Source organism: Dermacentor silvarum, chromosome 2, assembly GCF_013339745.2.
Source record: "Dermacentor silvarum isolate Dsil-2018 chromosome 2, BIME_Dsil_1.4, whole genome shotgun sequence".
NCBI classification, from domain to species: Eukaryota; Metazoa; Arthropoda; class Arachnida; order Ixodida; family Ixodidae; genus Dermacentor; species Dermacentor silvarum.
The window spans coordinates 210,010,968-210,034,687 of NC_051155.1; the positions used below are offsets into that span (position 1 = coordinate 210,010,968).

Here is a 23,720-nt window from a genome sequence, read left to right on the forward strand (position 1 = left end):
ACATTCTTTTACAGGTTTACAGCTGCTTTGCTTCATGCGTAGTGCAGCGGTAAGGAAAGTTGAAAAGAAATGTGTGCTATAATGATATTAACTATTTCCTTACTGCTAGAAATGTGCTAATTTTCATTGCTTTTATGTTTTAACGTTTTATTTCAAGATGTAGTAGCCGCAACGTGTACCGTTATACACAATATTATCACTGGTGTTTTTGAATGGATGTAAAGAAGTAATAATTGCTCAGACAATTTTTTAGAATATTTATGTGAAACTTCAAAGAAACACTTCAAGGAACATGAATGAAAGTAATACTTGGATATTTTTAGTTATAACTACAGAGTAAAAAAAAATCTGAAATACAGTTAAACCTGCTTATAACGAACCTCCATATAACGAATTCCTAGATATAACGAAGTTTTTCTATTCTCCACCGTTACTTCATAGAAGCAGATGTATTTGAGACCTCTACGTAATGAAGTAGTAGCGGGAGACCCTTCGAAATAACGAATGTTCCCCGCCGACAATTCCTAGCGATTTCACCCCAAATTTTAAAATTTTTGCACGAGCAGCAACCGGAAGCACCTTCTCCGCCGCGATGAAATGCGTAGCGGCGGCGTCGCGCTTGGCGCGCTCTAATTCACGGCAACTGCGAGGCGAGAGCGAGCGCATGTGTGTGCGCGTGCGTGTGAGCGAGCATACGCGACGCGGGCCTGCATCTCTCGACCTCGACCCGGCGATCTTGCCGCCGCAGGCGTGACCTTTCCCCCTCCATTCATTCAAACCTGATCCCCCCGCTTGCTGCAGCTGGCCTAGCCTGCCAAGCCGGCACTCTCCTTTTCCAGTTGATGTTGCCAAAGGAAAAAAAAAAATATTTTTTTTCAGCACGCTGGCAGCGCCACTCTTTGGTTACTGCGCAAGTCTCTGCACTTCACTTCACTAACCTGACACTAGGTTAGACTATATGATGCTACGACGCCATCGTGTCGCTCACTATTCGTTTCCGACGCCTCGCGCTTGTGCGAAACGACACGCGTCCACGCACATTTTTTTCCCCCTCTTGTTTGGTCACGGAAAATGGGTGCGCGTTACAATCGAGGGCGCGTTAGAATCGAGTAAATATGGTAAGTGTTTCTTTTTCGAATTTTCGTGCCACACCTGCTTATAACGAAATCCTCTTTATAACGAAGTGTTTCGGGAATTTGTCACTTTCGTTATATCCAGGTTTAACTGTATACAAAATATGCACCTGGCTCCCAAATTCCAATTTTTGTAAGTCATACCATGCAAAAAAGTTATTACGCAGATTCATTGGCATCAATACTAGCCATAGTGATGCCCGTGCTATGCGGGAAAGCACTAGCTTAGCAAATGTGAGAACAGGTAAGTTCCTGTTGTGCAGGGAGCATTTGTTTTTACTTGTTATGGCAGACACCTAGTTCATTTTTTGCTAAATTCTTTAGGATAGAGAAGCAATGGTTATCAGGCGAAGCAATGGTTATCAGCATTCAACTGGCACTGGAGCCTTCATATGCTTTGTTCAGTTCCTGTACAGTACTGTACAGTAACGTATAGTGTTGCATGGTATTATACAGTATTGAGTAAAAGTTCCTGCACAGCCAGTTTTAAAAAAAGTAAGAAATCAGACTGCCAGTCAAGATTCTGCCGAAGGTTGGTCAGCATCCGACTGTGTGCTCTTGTGCGATTAAAAACTTGGCACTACAGGAAAGATTTGGCATAATGAGTTGTACATATGCTCTTGAAGCCCTGATTGATAAAAGCAACCCACGGCAGTTAAATATAAAGTAGCACTTGATATTAGTCAAACACAATTATCAAAATAATGCTCACTCATGAGCATATGCCGAAGCTTGAGACATCATTAAAACAGCCTAAATGTCGGATTGCAAATTTATACAACCTGACAGAAGCTTCTTTGTCTTCACTAGTAACATCATTTAAAAATAATTGCTGAGTCGACCAAAGCGCAAACCTTGCATTGTTTGACTGGGGACTTTAATGCTAGGAGCACTGGAGGCTACTTTCGATGATACATCAAGGATTTATTTTTCCAGACTCAAGCTGGCAAAAATTGTCAAATCTGACCAATAGTTAAAGTTTAGTCACCTATTTCAGGCGGGTGCAATGGTCTCGCTAGTAGAAGAATTCCACTGGATATGGTAAACTACAAGTAAAAAAAAAGCTGTTGATGAAATTGATCAATTTCTTTAGGCCTGCTAAGGAAAGAGTTACGGACCATTCCCACTTGCGACTAGGCGAGGTCGCGCGACCGCTTGCGACTGGCGACCAGAAAGCTACTCAAGACGAACGATGTTCGTTCGTCTTGAGTTCGTTCGTTCGTCATGTTCGACAAATGCGACCGACGAGCCGCTAAACCGAAATGCCTCGCGATATGCCGTTCACGTCTGCTTGAAATGTCATCGCCGCATAAAATAAGCGTCAGCGTATATGGACGTCCTGTTCCTTCTCATCTGATTGGTTCAGCTGTTCTGCGACTGCGGTCGTGCGACTGAAAAATCGAGCAGTGAGCGACTGGCCCGAAATGGTCGCCTTTCGAGAAAAGCGACCATTTGCGACTACTTGCGACTAACTTGGTCGTGCGACCTCGCCTAGTCGCAAGTGTGAATGGGCCCTTAAGCTGCATGTGTTCCTAGTGTCATGTGTTCTTAGTAGCCTTTAGAATATTAGCAAAATGCCATATTTTCTTGTTTATGCTAACAGGAAACTAAGCAGCACATATCGCAAGAGTCTCTTGTGGTTTGTGTTGTTTCCTGTGAGCATGTTTCACTTGCGCGACAGTGCTTTTTGTTCCTTGTGATGAAGTCATCATGATCTGCTGAATTCTTCGAATTTTATTACGTGAATTATTGATTAGGTGGACCATTTTCCTTGTCCTCTTATATAGAGTGACTTGAAGATACACATTTTTCTTCAATTTTTTGTACTCATGTATAAAATCTTTTTTAAATTGTAAGTTTAGGCATAGATGGATAAAATAAAACTAATTCAAAATATGGATTTATTCTTTTTTGCTTGCATTATAGAGATGCCATCTATCTTTCTCGTGACAACATTTATGCCATTTACCTTGAAGCATCCAGTACTTGCCTTGCGTCGACAGTTACCTTGTACGTCTCCCTTCTATTAACAACCTTTGCAGCTCCTGGAGCATGTCCTGATGGTGATGGACCTGCTGATGGTGTTTGGCGAGTCACCGGGAGATGAGGGTTGGGAGGACATGTCCAAGCTCGCCTTGGGCATCCTGCTGGTGTGTGCTGCGAGCCACAAGCTTGAGCTTTGCGCCATGGCCACGGCTCGGCTGCACACACTTGTGCAGACACGCCCATTTGCATCACTGGAGGAGTCCTGCTACCTGCTCACTGGAGTGAACACGGTCCTCGCCAAAGCAGTCAAAGGTGAGCTGACAGTGGAGCGCTAAGCCTTTTATTCAGTTCTCAAGTAGTTCACTGAAATGCACCTATTGCAGCCCCCAATTGTTTGGTGTACCTGTATGTATGCCTTTGCATACACAGTCGACTTCCATTAATGTGACCCCAATGGGGCCGATGAAACTGATTGATTTATCCAGCGGGCTGAATTATACAAGATGAAAAAAAAAAAAAAAAAAAAACGTCAGAACGCAACACTTTATTCTCTTGGCAGAACTTGCCCAGTTCTAACATGCCCCCGAATCAAACGCATGGCCACTTCCTATTTGTACAAAGTAGAAAACTTATGTAGAAATGGCATTAAAGCTATGAAACGATTATAGACCCAACGCGCAATCAATTTTCTAGCAGAAAAATATGGGCAAGGGTCTAATATGCGTTGCAAAATGGTGGCCGGTTTTTAAAGTCAGCTTTGCCGCAGTGCAGTCAGTGCTATGTGGTAAAGCATACAAATGCCGTGAACCCAGTTTTGCTTTTGTATCTGATTGCACCACGCTGGCAATTTTCATTGAAGCTTTTTTAGAAAAACAAAAGGCGCACATTATATATAGGTAAATACTGTAATCGGACATTGTGAGCTACCATTATTGCTTGAAAATCTTCAGAGGGCAGGCCGAAAGGAATTTTTGAAAGATGACGTGTGCTCACCGTCCCCTGAGCTCTGCTGAGACATGCTGCTACTAAAGGTGTTGCTATTGGGTCACCATAGGGGTCAGGTGCCTCCGTGCTGACTGGTCAACTTCGAATTATACGGGGAATGCCAATTTTAGGATTGAAATAACGAAAGTTTGGGCCCTGGGAAATGCATGGGTGCCAGCTGGTATGTTCTGTCGTGATCGAATAACTGAAAAGTCGAATTAATTGAAGTGTATTGTATATTGAATATACATCTCTTTGTATGCCCGTGTACATTCCTTTGCTTAAACTGCAATTAAGGAGCAAGCATGTCCCCCCTTGCTGTTGTGAAGGCCACAGGAAGCTGGAAGAGGCCTTCTCTACATTCCTGCGTGCACCTTGTACGTTTTGCCTTGTTACAGAAATACTCTAGAATGGGCTTGCGAAGAGATGTGACCTGTGTACACCGCAATTGGCACATTTCACCATAATGTTCTAGCAGTTGCCCAAAGCTTCCAAGCTGCAACAAGCTGGGGAACCTACTGATCTGAATTGAAGTTAACACGTTGAGCTGAATCTGTAGTACTGAATACAAGGCAACAAAACATTAATTTCAGTGACACTAATATGAAGGAATGAAGACTTGTTTTTATCAGTTTTTCAGTGGCTAAACAATTCTACAGGCAGATTTCCATCTCGCAGGTGTGTGGGAAGCTTTATGGCATGTGCTGTGTGCTGGCTGTGCATCTTCAAACTGGTGCTCATGCTTAACCAGCGCTAACTTAAAATTTTTTCTGTAGCATTAACATCATAAGGCACATTGTCAATCGGGGTCCTGATTTTTTTATGGCAGAACCATTACATTATGATGCCGAATGCCGATGCATGTTGTTGTTTGCTTTCGTTTCAGACGGAGATCAGGAGCAATACTCGTTTGTGATTCCTGTGGTGCGTGCTTTGTTGGAGAGAGTTGGCCTTAGATTACGGGCCTGGCAGCATTTGCCATCGCAGCCTAACATGGATGCTGGCCCAGCCTTTTTTGACCAGTTCCAGAAATATGCCCTCACACCAGAATGGACTTCATTTGTCTCTAATGTGGTTAGTAATCCATGAATAGTGGTTTAAATTGAGTGCTGAAGATTGGTGCTGGCTTGCTTGCTAAAAGCACAGGGTTTTGTGTCTGAAGAAAGCGGCAAACAGTACTGCTAGTTGGTTTCATCCCTGGCCTTGTTAAATTAGCACTTTGGCACAGTTATCGTAAGGAGGCTTTGAAATACTGGCTTTGCTTCCTTTCATTATTTTTTCTTATCATCATTATTAGCGGCCATATTTGTGGCTATACTTTCTTATCTTATTTCTGTAAGAGTAAATTATGCAATAAAACAGTGTTTAGCTCAGTTGAAGGAGAAATTTCTTTTTGATTTTGAGAAATGACCATAATAGTGTTCTTGCTGCTTTGCTATCATGATGGAACTGCCAAATTTAACTTAGCTTTGTATGATTATCAGGGACCGTATTGTAAATCTTTATGCATTTTTGTGTTTTGCTAGTAATGATGCATTGCCATAGTAAGTGCTTTGTGTGACATGTTTCTTATGTATTGTGCACAGGTAAGACCGGTGCAAGAGCAGTACAGCTCAATGCTTATTAGAGAGCAACATGAAGCCATGAATGGCTTCTGGAATCAGTGCTATGAAGGCATCATGGTTGCCATGCATCGACGAAGCAGAGGGGTTGGTGAGAGCAAGCTTCGATTTCAAGTGAGTTGGGTGTTGTTTGAAAATGCACTGCCTTTTCCAACTTATGTTTCAGTATGTCCAGTTAATTAAAGAGGATTTGCGATACTCCTCTTCACGCTTTCCTATGTATCAGTCCTTCATAACTTTTGTCCTCTCCATGACATCATGATGCATGCTTGGCCATTATTGAACATAGAAATGGGCTCATGTTCAGCAAGTGTTCACACATTTTTGCTGAAAGCAGCACACGCATGCATGTGTGTGTGTGTTTTTGTACGTGTGTGCGTCAGCTGATTGGTGAAAAAAAAAAAAGAATGACAATGAATGGTTGGTTATGGTTTGGCAAGTATCAAGTATAACATGCTACACTAGACATGAATGAACAAGCTGAAAGTGACAAAAGAAGAAGGATAGTAGGGAGAATAAAGAAATAGCTAAATCAGCTAGAACTGTTATGGAGTTCCTTTGATGTTTATTTTAGCACTTAACGTGGATTAGCTAGCTGGGGTTCATTGTCCCCTAAGTGCATGTAGGCATTTATTATTTCTTGTGTTTCATGGTGTAGTACTTGGCCAGGTATTGAGCGTGACAGTTCCTCATATGAAAGGCTGTTTTATTGCAAGTATAGTGCAGAAGTACTTTTTGGAGGAAATCAAGGTGTTTTTAAACATTGTGGCTAAAAGCAGTCGGTGCCAAGATTTCGCCTGTTTTTATTCATCTGCAGTAAATTGTGAAGGGGGAACAAATGAAACAAATTGCGTACTATTGGCTCCACCTTTGTCTGTGCAAGCGACACTGGTGCAATTCATTCACATGGGTTAAGTTTTTGGTGCTGCTTTCAATTGGTCCTGTTTAGGAGGCATTCCGTCTGCTTGTTTTCATTTGTGTCTCGCTTTTTACTCTGGTTGGATAGCTCCAGACTCCAGGCATCACACAGGTTATCATTAGTGACTTGTACGTCTTAAGTAGTCAAGAGTTTGACGGAATGCCGTTGGGTCAGGTAAAAGCATTGGTAAAAATGAAACAGGTCACTGACCAAGGTCAATATAAACATAAATGACGTTTCGGGAGTTGTACGGATTCCTTGTTCACACAATTTAGCGATCAAGGGATCCGTACGGGTCCCGAAACGTCATTTATTTTTATTTTGACCTTGGTGAGTGACCTGTTTTATTTTTACCAATACATCTTAGTAAAAAGTTCTTGGGGGTAAAACTTATTTATGAGTAATTGTGGGGAGGCAGATTTAGAAGGCATTTTAGGCCGAGCATGACACAGCTAGTTCAACATAAGTGCACGAACATTCAAAACTTTCGAATAACGAATCGAATATTTCTTATTCATAAATATGAATAGTTTCTGAGTACTTCAAAACATCAACTGGGTACAGTCAAACATAAAATTGAAATATAATAAATTTCCTCCCCGCCGCCATAATATAGGTATAAAACATGAGAACTTAAGTAATGGAGCAGGCTGTGTTGTTCAGGGAGCCAGACTTTACCAGCTGTACAGCAATCATCACTCTCTCCAAAGAATCTTGCGTATGCACACCGCTTATTTGTTCCTAATGGTCCTATTTGTGCTTTTCATATGCAACACTTCAAAACGTGCAATGTAATGACAAACTTGCTAATGTTATGAATACTAATATGCGAACATAGTTTTTATTAATTGTGAGAATGGCTGTTTATTATTCGAAAACTACTATTTGATTTGATTTGCTTCTGGCGCCGATTCGATTCGTATTTGATTCGATCTAAAAAAATGACTTTTCGCGCTCCCCTATTATGTTATATAAGGCACACTTTATGATTGCGTGGGCTTTTGCTTTGAACAGTCGCAGATCCTGAGTGCATTTCAAACCCGGCTGGTGGAGGAGCAGCAGCGGATACTTGCAGTGCAAACAAACCTTCGAAACCAACACTTGTTCATCTGTCGACGGTGGAAAGCCACCAAGCTTTTTCTCACTGGACCCTGTGGTCCCTGGGCATCAAGGTTAGTATTGTGTATCTTATATATGTATGCAGGTAGACTAGTTATATGGGCTCAAGAGGCCTCATTTTGTTTGTTGCTGATAAGTTTGTAAAATCTTTTAAGGCAAAAGTTATATAACTTGGTGCAAAAGAAGTATGGTAACACAAATATTTGGTATTAAGACAATTTGTCAAGAAGTTGTACGGTATTCATCTACTGCTTATCGAAGCTTTAAGTGACACATCTCATGTAATTTTTGCCACGTTTTAGATATTACTGACCATGTCGTTTTGCTACTGCTTATATGTCAAATTTGTGGCTGTTGGATCACAGGTAAAAAAAAAAAAAGTTATGTTTCTCTTGGATGGTAAAAATTTATTAATATGACCAAGGAAGTAAAGCTTTACCTGCTGTTAGCTATAGGGATGGTACATACAACTTTGCAAGATATTTTCCTCTTTAACTTCGTGTACTTCGAACGCTAGCTTTGACACTGATATATTCAAATACGTATGCATAGTATGTGCCATAGGTATCAAGAAAAGACTGTACCTTATAACCACGTAGTGAATGTGGAGATTTCGTAGCCACTTAGTCTGCTGCCTGTCATCTATACTTATACATCCATATTGTGTGTTTAAAGCAGCATAGAACTTCAGCCCTTGTTTTTTATGCTATGTTTTACACTTTGCCATTTGTTGTCTTGTCCACTGGCAGTGTCATCAAGCCGCTTTACTGGAAGCTGTCCCAGCAGGAGAATTTTGCCAGGATGCGGCTGAAACTGACTCTGAACCACAATTTCGACAGCCACTACCAGGCTAGTTGTCTACGAGACAACCAAGGTGTGGACATTTGGCGTGGTTATTTGTGTCTTTATTAGTTAAAGCTTTGAGGGGGTTTTATTCGTTAGAGCCTTAGAGCCTCTTGCCTCCAGCTTAAACATTCATTGGCTTTCTATGGATGAGGCTCTCTCCGTGTGCCCACACTGTCTGAGTGTTCATTCTTAGTCCTTCCCTGTGACATTCAGGACCTTGACTTGTTCCTCTGATGCATAGTCGCTCTGAACTTTCATGCCAACTCATCCTCATCATTCTTGCTGAAGCTGTTTGAAGCTTTATTACGTTTACACATTAGTGAAAATTATTTTCTACGCCTACAGCATTGCTGATGGTGCCACGGTCTTGTACAACCGTCCTTCCAGCTTTCCTGGTACAGTCGAACCACGGTCCTGCGTCCGCTGAGCTTGCGACATCTTGGGTTCTATGACGGATTAGTGCAGTCCCGGCAAACTCCCCATTGAGACAATGCATTAAAAACCTCGGGTTATACAACGTGAGATTATGCGTGTTTCGTCTCGCGTTACGACTCGCGTGTAACTGTGAACCCAGTGGGGGGGACACCAGAAGCACCGCCAGCCTCCGGCAGCTCCCTCGCTGCACCGTCCCCTCCATAAGGAGGGGGAGAGCTTCCCTTCACACATGGAAAGCTCCGACTGGTTTCCTGACTCGCTCCTAGCCTTTTGAAGCGAATAGTTTTCTTTGGCTCTTTCAGCCGTTTTCCTGCGTGGTTTGAACTTAAGGGGAGATGCTCCTCAGAAATATTTCTTTTTAAATAATGATGCTGGGCGAATGAAAATTCTACCACTTGTAGAGCTTGATCTCTTTATTTGAAATCTACTTTTAGTTTTAGGATATCTCGATGCTTTCATGTCCTAAGTGCCATGCATAAGTGAGAAGCTGTGCATGTTTGTGCAGCTGCTGGACATAGCAGTTAGCATGATAGAGCAGTGCAAAATTATTTTTCCTATCCCTAACATTCCACTGAGTGCTAATAAACAAGATAATGTGATTCCCTTTACAGGCAACATTTTAAGAGAATTTCGTATCTGGTGCTTCATATTCAGTGGCTGGTGCCCGTGTACATTAAAAATTTTCATCCTTAAAAAAATAAAGTGATTGCATTAAATCCTAGATAAGTGCAATATACATATCCTAAAGATTACGCCCATCAAATGTGGTCTTGATTGGAACACAATAAGTACATAAAATGTTGTGCACAAACGCCTTGTTTTGCCCAAAATATGAAGTTGAGAAAAAGGCGATTGAAAGTTATAAAAGCTATTTACTTCTGTTAATTATTGTTATTACTTCACGGGGAGATTGTGATGCGGCAAAGCTAACCTTGGAGAGAAAAAGCTTAGGCCTACCACCTTGCACGAGCCCAATGGTGTGCGACACCGCAGTTTGACGCATCGCACGCTTGAAAATGTGTCATATCTGTGCCTTTTCTTGCCACCTCGAGTGCTTTAACCGAGGTTATTATACTTTTCCCGATCATTTATGGCTCTGATTTCATCATATGTGAAATAGGAGAGATCAATGTTGCTGAAACAACTAAAAACACAAAACCTGTTTCTTTAATGAAAATCGCCGTTTTTTTACCCGCCTCTCCCCTTAAGCGAGGGAAGGCAAGGAAATGCGCCGTAGGAAAGGACACATGCTCTCGGGTTATCAAGTTGTGAAGAGGAGTGAGAAAGAGGAGAGGGTGTGTGTGTGTGTGTGCATGTGCGTGCGTTTGTGTGTGTGTGTATTGGAGGGAGGAGGGGGAGGGGAGCCTGGCGGTCACTCGTTCATCGCAGGAAGGCGAGGGAAGGTGCCAAGGGAATGGGCAGTCCCTTGGCACTCGTCCCTCGAGCATTCGGCTGTCGCTCTCGGGCAACCACGTTGTGAGAATCGGCAGGAAGGAGGGGGAACTGTCGCTCGCTCGCTCGTTCGTTCATTCGTTTGTTTAGGCAATTCTTTTACATTGACAATCATTGTCAATGGTTTTTGCATAATTCTTTTTCCTCCCCTTGTGTATGCTGCCCTCCCATCCTTTGTTTCCCTTCCCCCTCTTTGCCTTGCTCAACCACTGCCCCCCTTTGCCCCTTCATTTCCGTCTCCCTGCACTTTCTCTTAACGTTTTTTGCAGCACCTGCTCCCGTCCCTGGACACATCCCTGTACAATGTGGACAGTGCTTTTGGCACTGTGCCAAGCTCGCTATCTTCACTTTGCCAGACTGCTGTCGGCCATATACTTCGACAAATCTCGCGAAAGTGAAACTATCTACCAACGAGATCACCCGAGAATACTGCCCCAGTGTGTATGGAAAGCGTGAAAATATGTGCAAAGATCAAACCGATTAGCTATCAGAAGGCATGCAGATCGTATCGGATACGCATGTTCATGCCCGGAGTTCGTGTAGAGAATTAGCCTAAATTGAAGCTCCTCACAACTCTGTCACAGAAAACCATGTGTTATAGACACAGTTCTTTTTGGTCGGATTATACAAAGTTTTCAAGTGGTCCTGAGAAAGCCTTACGATTGGAGTTCCACTGCATTGTCTTATAGCATAAACCACTTCGCAACATCCTGGAAGTCCTTCTGTTATTCTGCTGAATCTGCCCACACTTATCATTTGTTCTTATAGAGCAAGAAACAAAGCAAGCTTTTTTTTGTAGTTGTACGACTTTTATTTGATCATTGACTGTTTAATCAGGACTTTGTTGTCATTCAGTTTGTGCAAATGTATGGAGCCCATTAATAAATGGCAAGTTCATTTTTCTGCAGTGTCTCATTACTCTTAACATTGCAGTCAAAAGACTTGGAGCAATGAGACTTATTGTGAAGCTCGTAGCTTTTCTTGGAATAAACTTTTTCTATATGGCACTTGAAATTACTAGTTGCCCACTTTCCAGCACTTTGTTATTGTTTCACTCAGAATTTATGGTTTCAGGGATCACCACCATGTCTTGAGCAGTGCCTGTATTCTGGAAAGCCATTTGAACTTTATTCAACAAGAATAGTTGTGTCATTTTTGGATGGTGTTTTTGAGGCAGAAACAATGCAGAGGTTGTTTACAGAAATGTTGAACAAAGCAGTGCAGAGAATTAATATCTGTCATGCTGTTGGCAGGTATCCTGGCAAACCAAAACACAAGCTGGCTTCCACCAATCACGGCTGAAGCCAGAGCCATGCAGCAAAAGGAAGATATTGTTGCTGAAGAAGACATCCAAGCTCTGCAGGGACAAGTGCAGGAGTGAGTTAATAGTTTTTTTTTTTTTTTGTGCCATGCAGATATTCTGTTTTTTTTTTTTTTTTATGGCCACATACTCCTTGCTTATAATGGGACTGACAGCTGACCGGGTTGCTTATGATATTGATGAGATCATTTAAAAGGCCACCTCCATAATGGTTTGAAATCCATCATGAGTGTGGTGACTAAACAAAATATTTGAATTTCAGTCTGCACGATTGCACTGTACGAGACTGAATGAAATAATGCTTTGGGTTGTAGCTTGTGTCACCCGCCATGGTGGCTCAGTGGTCACAGCATTCTCCTGTGGAATGTGAGGTTGCAGGTTTGATACCAGGATACAACAGTTGCATTTTGATAGGGGTGGAATACGAAATCTCCCTCTGTATCATGCCTTGGTTGCACGTTAAAAAAGCCCAGGCAGTAAAAATTTATTCTGCACTTTACTACGACATCTCTTATAGTTCTTGAGTGTGTTTCTTTGGGATTTTAAACATTGCAAGTGAACTCTCGTCAGGGGAACTAGATTTCACTTTTTGTTTGAGCCCCTTCCATTTGTGCGCTGTACAAAATTGGAATTAAGTTCATCTATCATTTGTCTTTAGTCAAATCAGTCAGTCAAGCTTTTGATCTGGGTAGCATCACATCAGAATTTTGACATTTGTGACTGTCAGCGAATACCTTTAGGTATTCATATCATGGCTTGACGATATTTACATGAAAAGTGAATCGGACAATATCTTCACCTTTTTGGGAAACAGTTGGCATAGTTGAATTGGTTTTAGGAATGACATGCATTACTTATGAGCAACACTAGAACAAGGTGAAAGCATATAACATCATATAAGACCTGGCTGCTGCTTTCACCTTGTTCTCGTGTTGCTCATCGTCTTGAATTTCCATCTCCTGCATACCCCGTGTTTTCCATGCATTACTTATGTGTTATCTGCCTAAGTGCTGTACTCTTATTCACCAACAGGTTTGCCAAGGGTTACTGACAGAATTGATAGTTGTCAATTTATTGTTACGACCTTTTTCGGTTGGTTACTAGTCGTTTGACTTAATGGCAGTCATAATGTAATAAGTTAATAACATGAAATTTTGTGAGATGAGTTATTACTTATCGCTATTACAAATTACCTATTGCCTATATGGGCACTCCTTATTTAACAGAGACTGGTTTGTCTTATTTCAGCTTGGAAAATCCTGATGGCATCATTGATAAGAAGAAGCCCGTGATCGAGGAAGACTGTGAGCTTGTGACACTTATGAAAGTTGTGAAAGGCCGGTTTGAGGTCACTGCAACTCAGATATACTTCATTGACCTCTCACCAGTGAGGGAAGAAGGCAAGTGCCACAATTTTCGGCACATTTAATTAGTTTAACTCTGTGTAGTCACCCCACATACTTGCATGAAAAACATACTGTGATCACAGGGCTGTTTAACCTGAAAAATGGCTAGCGGCCACTGCTTGAAAACATTTTGCAGTGATATATGAAACCTGTAAGTGGCCTCTGGGATTGCTAAAATGCTTTATTATGATAGCATGTTTGACGAGTCATTTTGTAGCTCTCTGGCAGTGCTATTAAGCTTGTGCGATTCAGCTTTAAGGCTGTGTTATTAGATTAGAAGGTCAAATAATGTTAATAGGGCTTCATTATCATCATTTCAGCCAATTTATGCCTGCAGTTAAGCATAGTTGCTGTTTTACATTCACTCATTCTTCATTTGATTGCTCTTAATGCCAAAATGTCATTACTGAGCAGATGGGCACAATGGTTGTCAGAAAGTGAAAGAACTGAAGGATACCAAGGAAAACCGAAACATCAACATAACTAGAGAAGGAAATAGAATAGTAAAAATTTATCTAAAAAGGACTTTCACCAATGTCATCTTGAAGGAAGTTCCATTACTCATACGATGGACTGGCAAATGTGGTTTAGTTCTTTAACAGATCTTCATGAGGTGTAGTTAAAGCAGTAATGTGTGTTACTAATAAAGAACCTATATGTGCAACCCCAAAATGTGAACAAGGTATACTTTCTCAACAGTCATCATATAAGACCTGTTGAACCAATTATGTGACACCATATTGGGAAATGAGTTACCAGGAACAAGTTAACAAATTTGTTATACTCTTGTGACGCTTGCTGGATATGCTGGCCATGGCTTCCATGCCATGTTCCTTTCGCCAATGTGATAGCCCTAAAAAGAGGAATTTTTCATATCATTGAAGACTGGAGCAAGGCTCCCTTTTTTTGTTTGTACTGTTTTTTGCCTCTCAAACAAAAGTGCCAATTATCCCAACTTTGTACACAATTTCTATTGATTCTTGCCATACCGGGTTTCACTAATCACTCCTACATTCTGTAGATTTAAATGAAAGCTTGCATAATATTCTATTGCGCAGCTCTGTAAAGACAGGGCCATTTGAAATACCATAATATTAGGTGAGTTGATGCTCACTCATGATTGTGGACAGCGCAATATATTTAGAACAATACAGATGGGGTGAGTGCTGATAGCCTTCATCAGGCCAGTAGAATCAACCTTCTCAGGAATTCTCCTGTTTAAATGCTTTGAGGTCCTTGTTATTTTGCGCTGCCCAGAGTCATGAAATAATGTCTGAATACCTTGATTTTGTGTTGAGAGGGAACTACCACTTCCTCTTCCATATTTGAACCTTTCAGTGCATACTGCTAGGAAAAGATCCTCACTAAGTATTGGAATAAGAAAACAGGCAGGACTGCACATCACTCTTGAATAAAGATATCGCTTTGCAACTTTGCGAGCTGTACCTATGAATAACTACTTGCATGTTTGGCTCTAGAAATCAATCCTCTTCCAAAAGACTATGTTGCTTAGCTGAAGTGCCAAAACAATTCTGTTCAGGTGAAAGGCACGACTTCACATATCCCTTGCATATGCTGCGAGAGGTACACCTGCGACGCTACAATTTGCGTCGCTCAGCCCTGGAGTTCTTCCTTGTTGACCAGACCAACTTCTTCCTGAACTTCGCAACAAAGGTTAGTGGCATGTTCAACCATGTAGTGATATGTCTGCTACTATAATGTCTTGAACTCATTACACATCAACAATGACTACTATGGTACTCGTATGACGAGTACCATGGATGTGCAATTTGGGGTGAAACTTTTAAAGTATTTTTTCTCTCCATGGCAATCGTGGCATTCTATGTCAAGTTTTTTCCATAAAAGCAGGCCAAGAAGAGCGAACAGGAGCACAATGGTAGAACTGTTAGTAGACAGCTTTAATTGGCCGTCTGCAACCACTCACGTACGCAGTACACGAGGTAGTGTGTATGTAGCGAAACGCTGCGGGCGCACGAAACGGCTATAGTTGGCCGGATGCAATAGTTGAGAACTGGATTGCTGACTTGCATGGTAGTGTGCTACTCAGCGCTGCCATACACCAGCTTCTGAAACTGTGCAGCCAATATCAGTCACTACGAAGTCAAACCACAAGCAAGTCAAGCAACCACTGCCTATCTGTGACGAAAATCTCGCAGAGTCACGCGGTTTGAGAATTGCCATGCAAGCAAGGCCGGAGCCATATCGAAAACTGCGCTCTCGTGGACATGCAAGAACATGCAAGCGCGTCCTGCAAAGTTCCGCAGAGCCCGCAGCAGGCGCTACGCAGCTTTTGAAAAGCTGCGGGCGCACGCAAGAGACCCTGTGTGCCCCTGCGTACAACACATGCGCACTGTTGCCTCCGCGGGTTTCCTGCGTACGCAGAGCTGTTGCGGACGCCCAACTAAAACTGTCTAGTGTGTTCTCTTTTACATTCCATGCGTCTCATGCTTCCATTGGAAACAAAAAGGGGTGCAGTGACTGGAATTAATGCTGTAGCTTCCATTGCGTTTGTACATAAATGACTCCTTTATACAGCTAAATAATTCGAGAGGGCTTCATTTTACAGCAACTTTTTGATAAAATTGTTGAAAGAAAGCCAATGCCAACCTCTACTTTAAAGCCTACAGTTTTTATGTTTTATCTTTTAATAGTTAGGTGTCACTAACATGAGAAGTAAACCATGTGGATTTGGTAGGATGTAGAAATAAAATACCAGATTGTGCGATTTGTTGCTAACTGATCAACAACTTTCTTTTGTTCCCTGTTTATGGCTGTGCAGACTCGAAACAAGATATTTGGCCGGGTGGTGGCTCTGCATCCTCCCAACCTGCTCTACTCGTCTGGAACGCGCTCACCGGCAGAGCTTCTTCGTGCGTCCGGCCTCACCCAGCGCTGGGTGAACCGGGAGATCTCCAACTTTGAGTACCTAATGCACCTCAACACCATTGCAGGACGTACCTACAACGACCTCAGCCAGTACCCTGTTGTAAGTTGAGCAAGCACACTTCACTGCATGGTGTCCTAGCAGTGTTCTTGCACAGGAGCACTAATCGATACCCACTGGATACAGTATGGAATTTCTTTATGGTCTGTATAGTGGCCCTCAAAAGTCAGGCATAGGTTTCTGTGCCTCCACCAATCCCAGTGTATATACACTGAAACGTCGGTAGTGATTTACTACAGCGAACACCAATATAACACTCCTTCCTGGCACAAAGTGAACACTGTCAATGCTGCACACAAGATGTGAGAAGTCACTCGGCGCTAAACCATGTGGCCTCGTGCATCTAGTCTGCAGCATTGGCAGTGTTTGATTCGTGCAAGGAAAGAGTGTTGGTTGGTGTCCTCTGTAGTATATGAAAGATACATGAAATTTCGACCAAAGCTTGTCCTTGACCAAGAATTGGAAGAACGGCATCGTTCATGTGCCAAGAAAGCACACCAATGCTGCGTTACATGGAGTGCTTCACACCTGATGCAAATAGTCACACAGTTGCTCCCTCTCACTCGGCACTGAAGCATGTGACCTCACGCTCACATCGATTGGAGAGAGGGCACTGAGGAAGCAAAAGGAGAACCCCTGTTTCTCCTCGAGTGTGATATCATTCAGCCAGAGTCAAAGTGCCACTGTAGCTAAAGAAAGCTATTCACTTCAAAAGCCAACTGTTTCGTGATTAGGCAAGCTGAACAGCTGTTCATTAGATTTTAATTTTCGGCTCATCGAATAGCTGCAGAATAGTTCATCCGGCCACTATAGCACAAGGCATGCCTAATGAGGGTGTGCCCTCTCAGGCTCAAAGTATGGAGGCCTTGCATTTAAAAGGACACTAACCAGAGAAATAATTTGAGAAAAGTTGGAATACCTTACCAACATTCCTGACACTGCCTGACCCAGCTGACAAAATTATCCTGATATTATAATGTTTATCTGCGAACACGAGAGAATCTATTTGTACATGAAGACTATCAGGACATCTTTCAGTTTGGGCTAGACTCCAATTTTCTTGTTTCTTTTTTTTTTTCTTTCCTGACTGTCAGTTTGATTTGGCATGGCAGTTTTGCAGAACAGAAGTTGGGATACTGTACTGATTTAATTTAGCATTGTGGATCAGAAATCTCCATGATAATAGTTCAGCCATGAACTGCAAATGTGAAGAAATAGAAAAGGATAGGTTTCTAATTATTGGACCCAATATCCAATACACAGTCGAACCCGTTTACAACGAACTTGATAGTTCCACGAAAATTGTTCTTTATATCAGTAGTTCGTTACATTTGGACGTGCCCTTAAACATCATTGAAAATTAACCGCACTGAAGCTGGCATCAGCAGTTACAATTCACCAGCACTTTGGTCCAAAAACGTAATTTTCAGTGTCTTTCTTGTTCCTCCTGTGTTCCCACACCTAGCCGCAAATTTTCGTTGAAAATGTACATCTAAAAAACGAAATGTGGTGTTGTAACTGCTATTTGAAAACGGCGCCCGGTTCCGATCACCTGTCATTTTGAAAGTGCAAGCGCAGCCACCATTTGTTATTCGAGAGCTCATGATATATTTCACTACCAGTGCAGCATGACTGTATTCTGCACAAGAGAGTGAAGCATCCTAGTTGGCCGGAAGTATAAACTTCAAAAACTACTGCGGCATGCTACCTTTCTGTGAAGGTCTAGGACATCATGGTCTCATTATTACGACTGTGCGTCAGCCACACAAGAGCCATAAAATTACGTCATCTATGTCACTTCGGATGATAAAAGTGCGATGTTCGAAAGGTAGAACGGGAACTATTATCAGCAATCGGAAACGCATTAACGAAGCGCCGCCGAACCGTGATCTCCTGTCATGTCAGTCATGCCACATGGTCAATTGCGCAAAAACGAGAATGTCGCATCATAACATTCGCTATCGCGCCAGCGCACGCGCCAGTGCCTACCCTGCGCCATGCTGTTTGTGCTGTATGCCCTCTCCCTGGAGGCATGCCCTGTAAGCGAGTGAACTTCTTTGTGGCTTCCAAAATCGTATGAGCCGCTCGTATGGCATGCGCTGCCATGCACCCAGTTTGGTGGCGCTTCCATGCTTAAATTGATACTTTGCTGTGCGCCCTCTTTTTACCTTGACCAGGTTTGAAGCATTCGTTTTAACATTACAGAGGTTTAAAATACGTTCATTATATCTGAAGCAGTTTCAATAGGCAGGGTTGGAAACTTGTACAGCCTCCCGCATTTTTAGCTATATCGCGCGAGTGTCTATGACGCATCATTTTAGCGCCTTTAAGCGGCGATAATCAGCGAGACCGGCAGAAGTACTCTCAAGTGCGCTAAGCACTCTCCTGTGCAAGAGTCGTCTAATGCGATGTTCCCTTCAGGACGACGTACGACCATATTGTAGTGTCCTCGCGTGATATAGTTAAAAATGTGAGAGGCTGTACATGCACTGAAATGTTGTCATTATAACCGATAGATTGTTATATCTGGGATCGTTATGAGTGGGTTCGACTGTATGTGGTTTTGCAGCTATGTGCTGATTCTTCAACCTTTTTCAGGTACAAAAATAGTAGTTATGTTTTTCTTTTTGTAGGCCAAAGCATTCTGTATTTGCACCATGCTTGCTGGCTGCATTATCTATTTAATTTTTGAATGAATGACAAGCACTAAGTGAAATGTGCAGTCATTCCAGTAGCACAGAAAAAAAAAAAAAAAGAAAACTGATGAAGCCAGTTTTACTACTTAACTGTGTGGCAGGCATAACCTGGTGCTGCTGAACACTTTATTCTATTTCAGTTTCCCTGGGTACTGGCAGACTACAGCTCTCCCAAGCTAGACTTCGACAACCCTTCTGTTTACCGAGACCTGTCACGTCCAATTGGCATCGTCAACCCAAAGAACATCGAGGTGGTCAAGGCCAAGTAAGTAAACAGATCAGCTAGATTAGCCTTCAGCCTACCACTATGGTGAGGTTGCCTTGCACATTTGTAAAAGCAGCAATAAAATAGGGCATGGGCTTACTTTTACTGTGACAGCTGTCAAGTGTCTGAAACTATGTTTACCAAATTGCTGGTTAGATTCCAATTGGGAATGCCAAACTTCATAATGGTGTTCTGTTCACTAATAATTAAGAAATTGAAGAGAGAGTTCAGGAATTTTTAGTTTTCCACACTGTTGTTCAAGGGGAGCATTGCACAACCTATTGGCTTCAATCTGCGTGTAAGAGTAGCTCTTTTTTGATCTACCAGCTGTTTACTTGATCCCTACATCTCCTGGCTTTTTCGTACAGTATAATTATTCTGGTTCTTTCACGACAGAGATTGTGTGCCGGGTTCCTCTTAAGTACCCTTAGCCAGGCAAGGGCTGTTTATTGTGGTTTTGAGTGTGAAAATTTATTGGTTTATGTAGGGGGGGGGGCACATTTTAGTGCAAAGTTACTCTTTGTGGTTCCTGTATTGAGCATGCAGCCAGAAATAAAATTGCATGCTTGTGCTGCATTCTTTGCAGGTTCGACAGCTTTGTGGACATCACTGGCACAGTGGAGAAGTTCCACTATGGCACCCACTACTCCAACTCGGCAGGCGTCCTGCACTACCTAGTGCGCCTGGAGCCATTCACTTCCCTCCACATTGAGTTGCAGAGTGGCAGGTGAAGTCTCCACAGATTATGCAGACAGGGCTTATAGTTTTCAGGACCAGTTCGTAGGAAGTTATCCAACTACGACAAAAGGAAAGATGTGACAAAAGGAAACTGACAGTTGTTTGTTCATGTAAACAATTCATAATTATATAGTAGTGGAATACTAAAAAAACATGCAAGGACGAACTGCATACATAGGAAGAGTCTACTATCACCCTCGAACAAGTACAATTATGTCTTTGTCCTTTCTGGGCCTCTTTATATAGCATGGGTTCAGAGTTTACCACAAATTAGCCTCTCAGCTGCACTGTTAAGTTCTCCTGTGCTGGTTGTATTTAACCAAAGCTTCTTGGTGGTGCAGAATTTAGTTCAAATCGCCAAGTATAGCAAACACATTACACTTAAAACCACCAACCAAGGCAGTGGTGCTGTGCAGTCCAGCCATAGCATTGACAGAAAAGTTAGAAAATTCAGTCATTATAGCCATAGGTTGCTATAGAAGTATCTGGTCTGATTTTGTGAACGTTTAGGTTGTAATGGACAATGATCATCATAACTAGTAATTACTATATAAGACATCATCTCAAGTGGACCACATTGTGTTACATGCCAGAAACATATTCCCTTCAAGTGACCAACTTAGGATCCAAGCTCTTGGCATTAGGTAGCTGCAGGTGCACCACACCACCTGCAGTTTTTCAGCTACCACTTACAACTGAGTCTGACCTTTGAATGTGCCAGCATGAATTAAGAAAGATAACAATGTTTTGTTTTGTTGGCAAACTAACAAACCCTTCAGTTGGTGGCGAATCAAACTAAACGCTTTCTTATAAGTAATATAGTCTAGTTTGATTTCAGTTAGGTATAACAAAGGTTAGTAATTTTTGAAAAGTTAGATTTCTGTTTGCCCTGATTGCAAACATGCACTTTGGTTTTTAATTCACTAATAGGAACAATATGTAGAAATTTCTTTCAAATTTAGTTATCTGTGCACAATTTTACAGTAGTACATTCCAGTTTTGGACTATGTATTTTCTCATATTCCGCTGAGTGCTTGCACTGACATTTGCCTTTGTCGTTCTCCTAGCCATATTGAAGGGTGGATTTGAAAAATAAACCTGTGGTGAAGCCTTAGTACTGACATATATAGTTGTGTATTTTTTTTTTAAGTTTTAATCATGAAAACAGCATCTAGAACATTCAAAGATTGGGGATAATATGCTTTTCTTTGATTTTCTTGGCCAGGTTTGATGTGGCAGACCGGCAATTTCACTCTGTGGAAGCCACGTGGAAGATGCTCATGGAAAGTCCGAATGATGTCAAGGAGCTCATTCCAGAGTTCTTTTATTTACCAGAATTCTTGACAAACATGAATGGTATGTTCTGACACCTCTGCATTATGGCTTGCAATGAGCCTTTTGTCTGAAGTGTCTTGTATTTCATAGGTGCCTCTGAGCTCTAAAATTACACAACAAAATTTTGCTTGCAATAGTAAGTTTGTGTTCGCACTAGTTTGTGACATCTTGTCTAGTTGTGACACTAGTTGTGACATCAGACAGCCACCTATTAGTTCTGTATTGGCGCATGATTTCCAGTGATAGTTTTACTTTAGATAAATGCTTTATCGGTAGTATGTTATAGTAACTAAAATATGGAATTACGCTCTCAGTGTAAGCAACGTTTCCAACTGGCTCATAGTGTCCGCTTTTGTAAAGAGAAAAGAGAAGTTAAGTTTGTCTCGGTGGTCGTAGACCAAACCAGAGAGGAGTATGTGAAGAGTGAGTGCACAAGGTCATAATAAATTTGTCGCTTAGCGTCTGAAGGGAGGAAGTGCCTTAATTTGTTTACCAGCCCAATCGCTCTAGAGACGTCAGTTTTTAGTGAGTCGACATGGAGCGTCCATGAAAGGTTCTCATGAAATGCAACACCTAAGAATCTGATTGTTGTTGTCTTTTGGAGTCCACAAGTGCAATTGCTGCGGTGATCGCGTTGTTGGTGCAATGTTTTCACTTAGTGGCCGATCACATGGCGGTCGGCTGGCTGGTTTTGTTGGTGTCGTCAGCACAGAAGCCTGTCGCACTATGATGACTCGATGTCATCGCTCATGTTGGCGTCGTCCTAGTATGACAATATGTCTTTCAGTGACACGGTGAGCTAATTATAGGTGGCCGAGTGTTGGTGTCGGCTTCAGGTAGACTTCTTGTTAGCATGGGTGTCGTGACAGCCTGTAGCATGGGTGTGTGACCGTACGTTTCCTGAATATTGCCACGAACAACTAGTATTTCTGCTGAAACACTAGTACAAATACTGCTTTGTTGGCACTGCACCGACAATGAGTTCGCCCCCACACCGACTATGCTGCAGGCTGCCTGCGCTATCCCATAGGCACGTGTTGTTTGCTCCATGAACCACTGGCGCCGTACAAAGTGATTCCAGTGCCTGCTGCTAGGGTACGGGGCATGTGCACTCCCGTCATGCAAAAGGCAGATTGTTATTGACATCACTTGAAAGTACATTGCACCCTCTCTCTGTTTCCTCAGCATTCGATTTGGGGCGGCTACAGGGAACAAAGGAACAAGTAGATGACGTCAGGCTCCCAGCTTGGGCGACTTCTCCTGAAGACTTCATTTACAAGCACAGGAAAGCTTTGGTGAGTCCGTCGTGTGAATTTATCTCAAATAATTTTTTAGATGCGAAGCATCTTATGGTCGGGGCTATGTCACTCCCTCCATCCATCCATCCGCTGTGCGGCGTCCACACCCCTACTGCGCATGCGCATCCTCCTCCCCCTCCTCTCCTCTCCTTGTCTCATCTCCTCTCCTCTCCGACGCTCCTCTCCTCTCCGGATTGCGCAACGAATAGCAACACCTGCGGCTCCGCGCGCGATAATGTGAAGCAGCTTAGGTTAGAGGCGCGACGGTAGGCGCCCCAGAGGCACCAGCAACAGTCACCAACGCCGCGCGCGTTCGGTGCGAACGCGGGCAAAACGCCGACGGCGTCGACAACAGTTCTGCGCGTTGCTGGTGCTGCTGCATGTCCAAGTTTATACAGCTGATAAAACTACCTTGAGTCGACCCCATGGCTGCTTCGCATACTACTCAGGGTTCCCCTACAGGAAGATGGTGTAATTTTTTTTCATCTCATCTGTCGCAGAATGCAGGACTTACTTTTGCGGAATGCTTGAGGAGTTCTGGCAAAAATTTTAAACACTTGTTCATTATTTGCTGAAATAGTAGCTATTAACCCAGTAATCACGGCATGGAACCTGATTAGCTCCAGCACATGACAGTCAGTTACATTGTTGTTTAATATAAATTGCTTAGTGTTCAATTTCGAAAGATACCAAGACTGCTGCGATTCAAGTGATACATTTCTCTTGCTGCCAAGCAACTAAGCTTACTTTTTACTGAGAACAGCATATACATTGTTGCTTTTATCTCATGTCATCAGTGGGTTTGTTTGCGGGTAACGTAATATAGCATGCTGCATGCAAGCATAGCAAGCCTTGGTGATCACAAGTTTTGTATCAGGGATACCTTTGTGCTGTCATGTACACTGTTGTGTCATTCATTGTGAAAGCTGCTATTGGCATGCTTTTACAGCGAAGCTGTTAAGGGCTAGGTTCCCCAGGATCGTGTCCGCGTGTAGAAAAAAACTATCATCAGCAGCATTTGCTTTGGCTGCATGTGAGTGGTGGTTTGGCTCCACGTGCATGGCAGTTTACCGCCAGTTGTGCCTTAGCACAGGTATCAAAATGGATGATGGATGGCCCATTGTTATACCCCTCGCCACCGCCGATACCTCTTTTACAAGTGTCGCGATACTCAGCGGCGGCACATCCCACCAATTGTTG

General features: G+C 42.6%; 1 protein-coding gene across 4 annotated transcripts in view; it reads left to right on the plus strand.

The window, feature by feature from the left end:
* The window catches only part of LOC119442522 (neurobeachin-like protein 1), a 104,581-nt gene that overhangs the window by 60,812 nt on the left and 20,049 nt on the right, over positions 1-23,720 (plus strand). For all 4 annotated transcript variants that reach the window (XM_049662217.1, XM_037707430.2, XM_037707431.2 and 1 more), the window contains 13 exons: positions 3,176-3,431; positions 4,990-5,177; positions 5,690-5,839; positions 7,659-7,816; positions 8,513-8,637; positions 11,750-11,873; positions 13,066-13,217; positions 14,764-14,897; positions 16,024-16,230; positions 19,025-19,149; positions 19,736-19,876; positions 21,113-21,243; positions 22,408-22,517. In XM_049662217.1, coding sequence (XP_049518174.1) covers positions 3,176-3,431; positions 4,990-5,177; positions 5,690-5,839; positions 7,659-7,816; positions 8,513-8,637; positions 11,750-11,873; positions 13,066-13,217; positions 14,764-14,897; positions 16,024-16,230; positions 19,025-19,149; positions 19,736-19,876; positions 21,113-21,243; positions 22,408-22,517 — 2,001 coding nt within the window. The remainder of the gene's footprint in view (positions 1-3,175; positions 3,432-4,989; positions 5,178-5,689; positions 5,840-7,658; positions 7,817-8,512; positions 8,638-11,749; positions 11,874-13,065; positions 13,218-14,763; positions 14,898-16,023; positions 16,231-19,024; positions 19,150-19,735; positions 19,877-21,112; positions 21,244-22,407; positions 22,518-23,720) is intronic.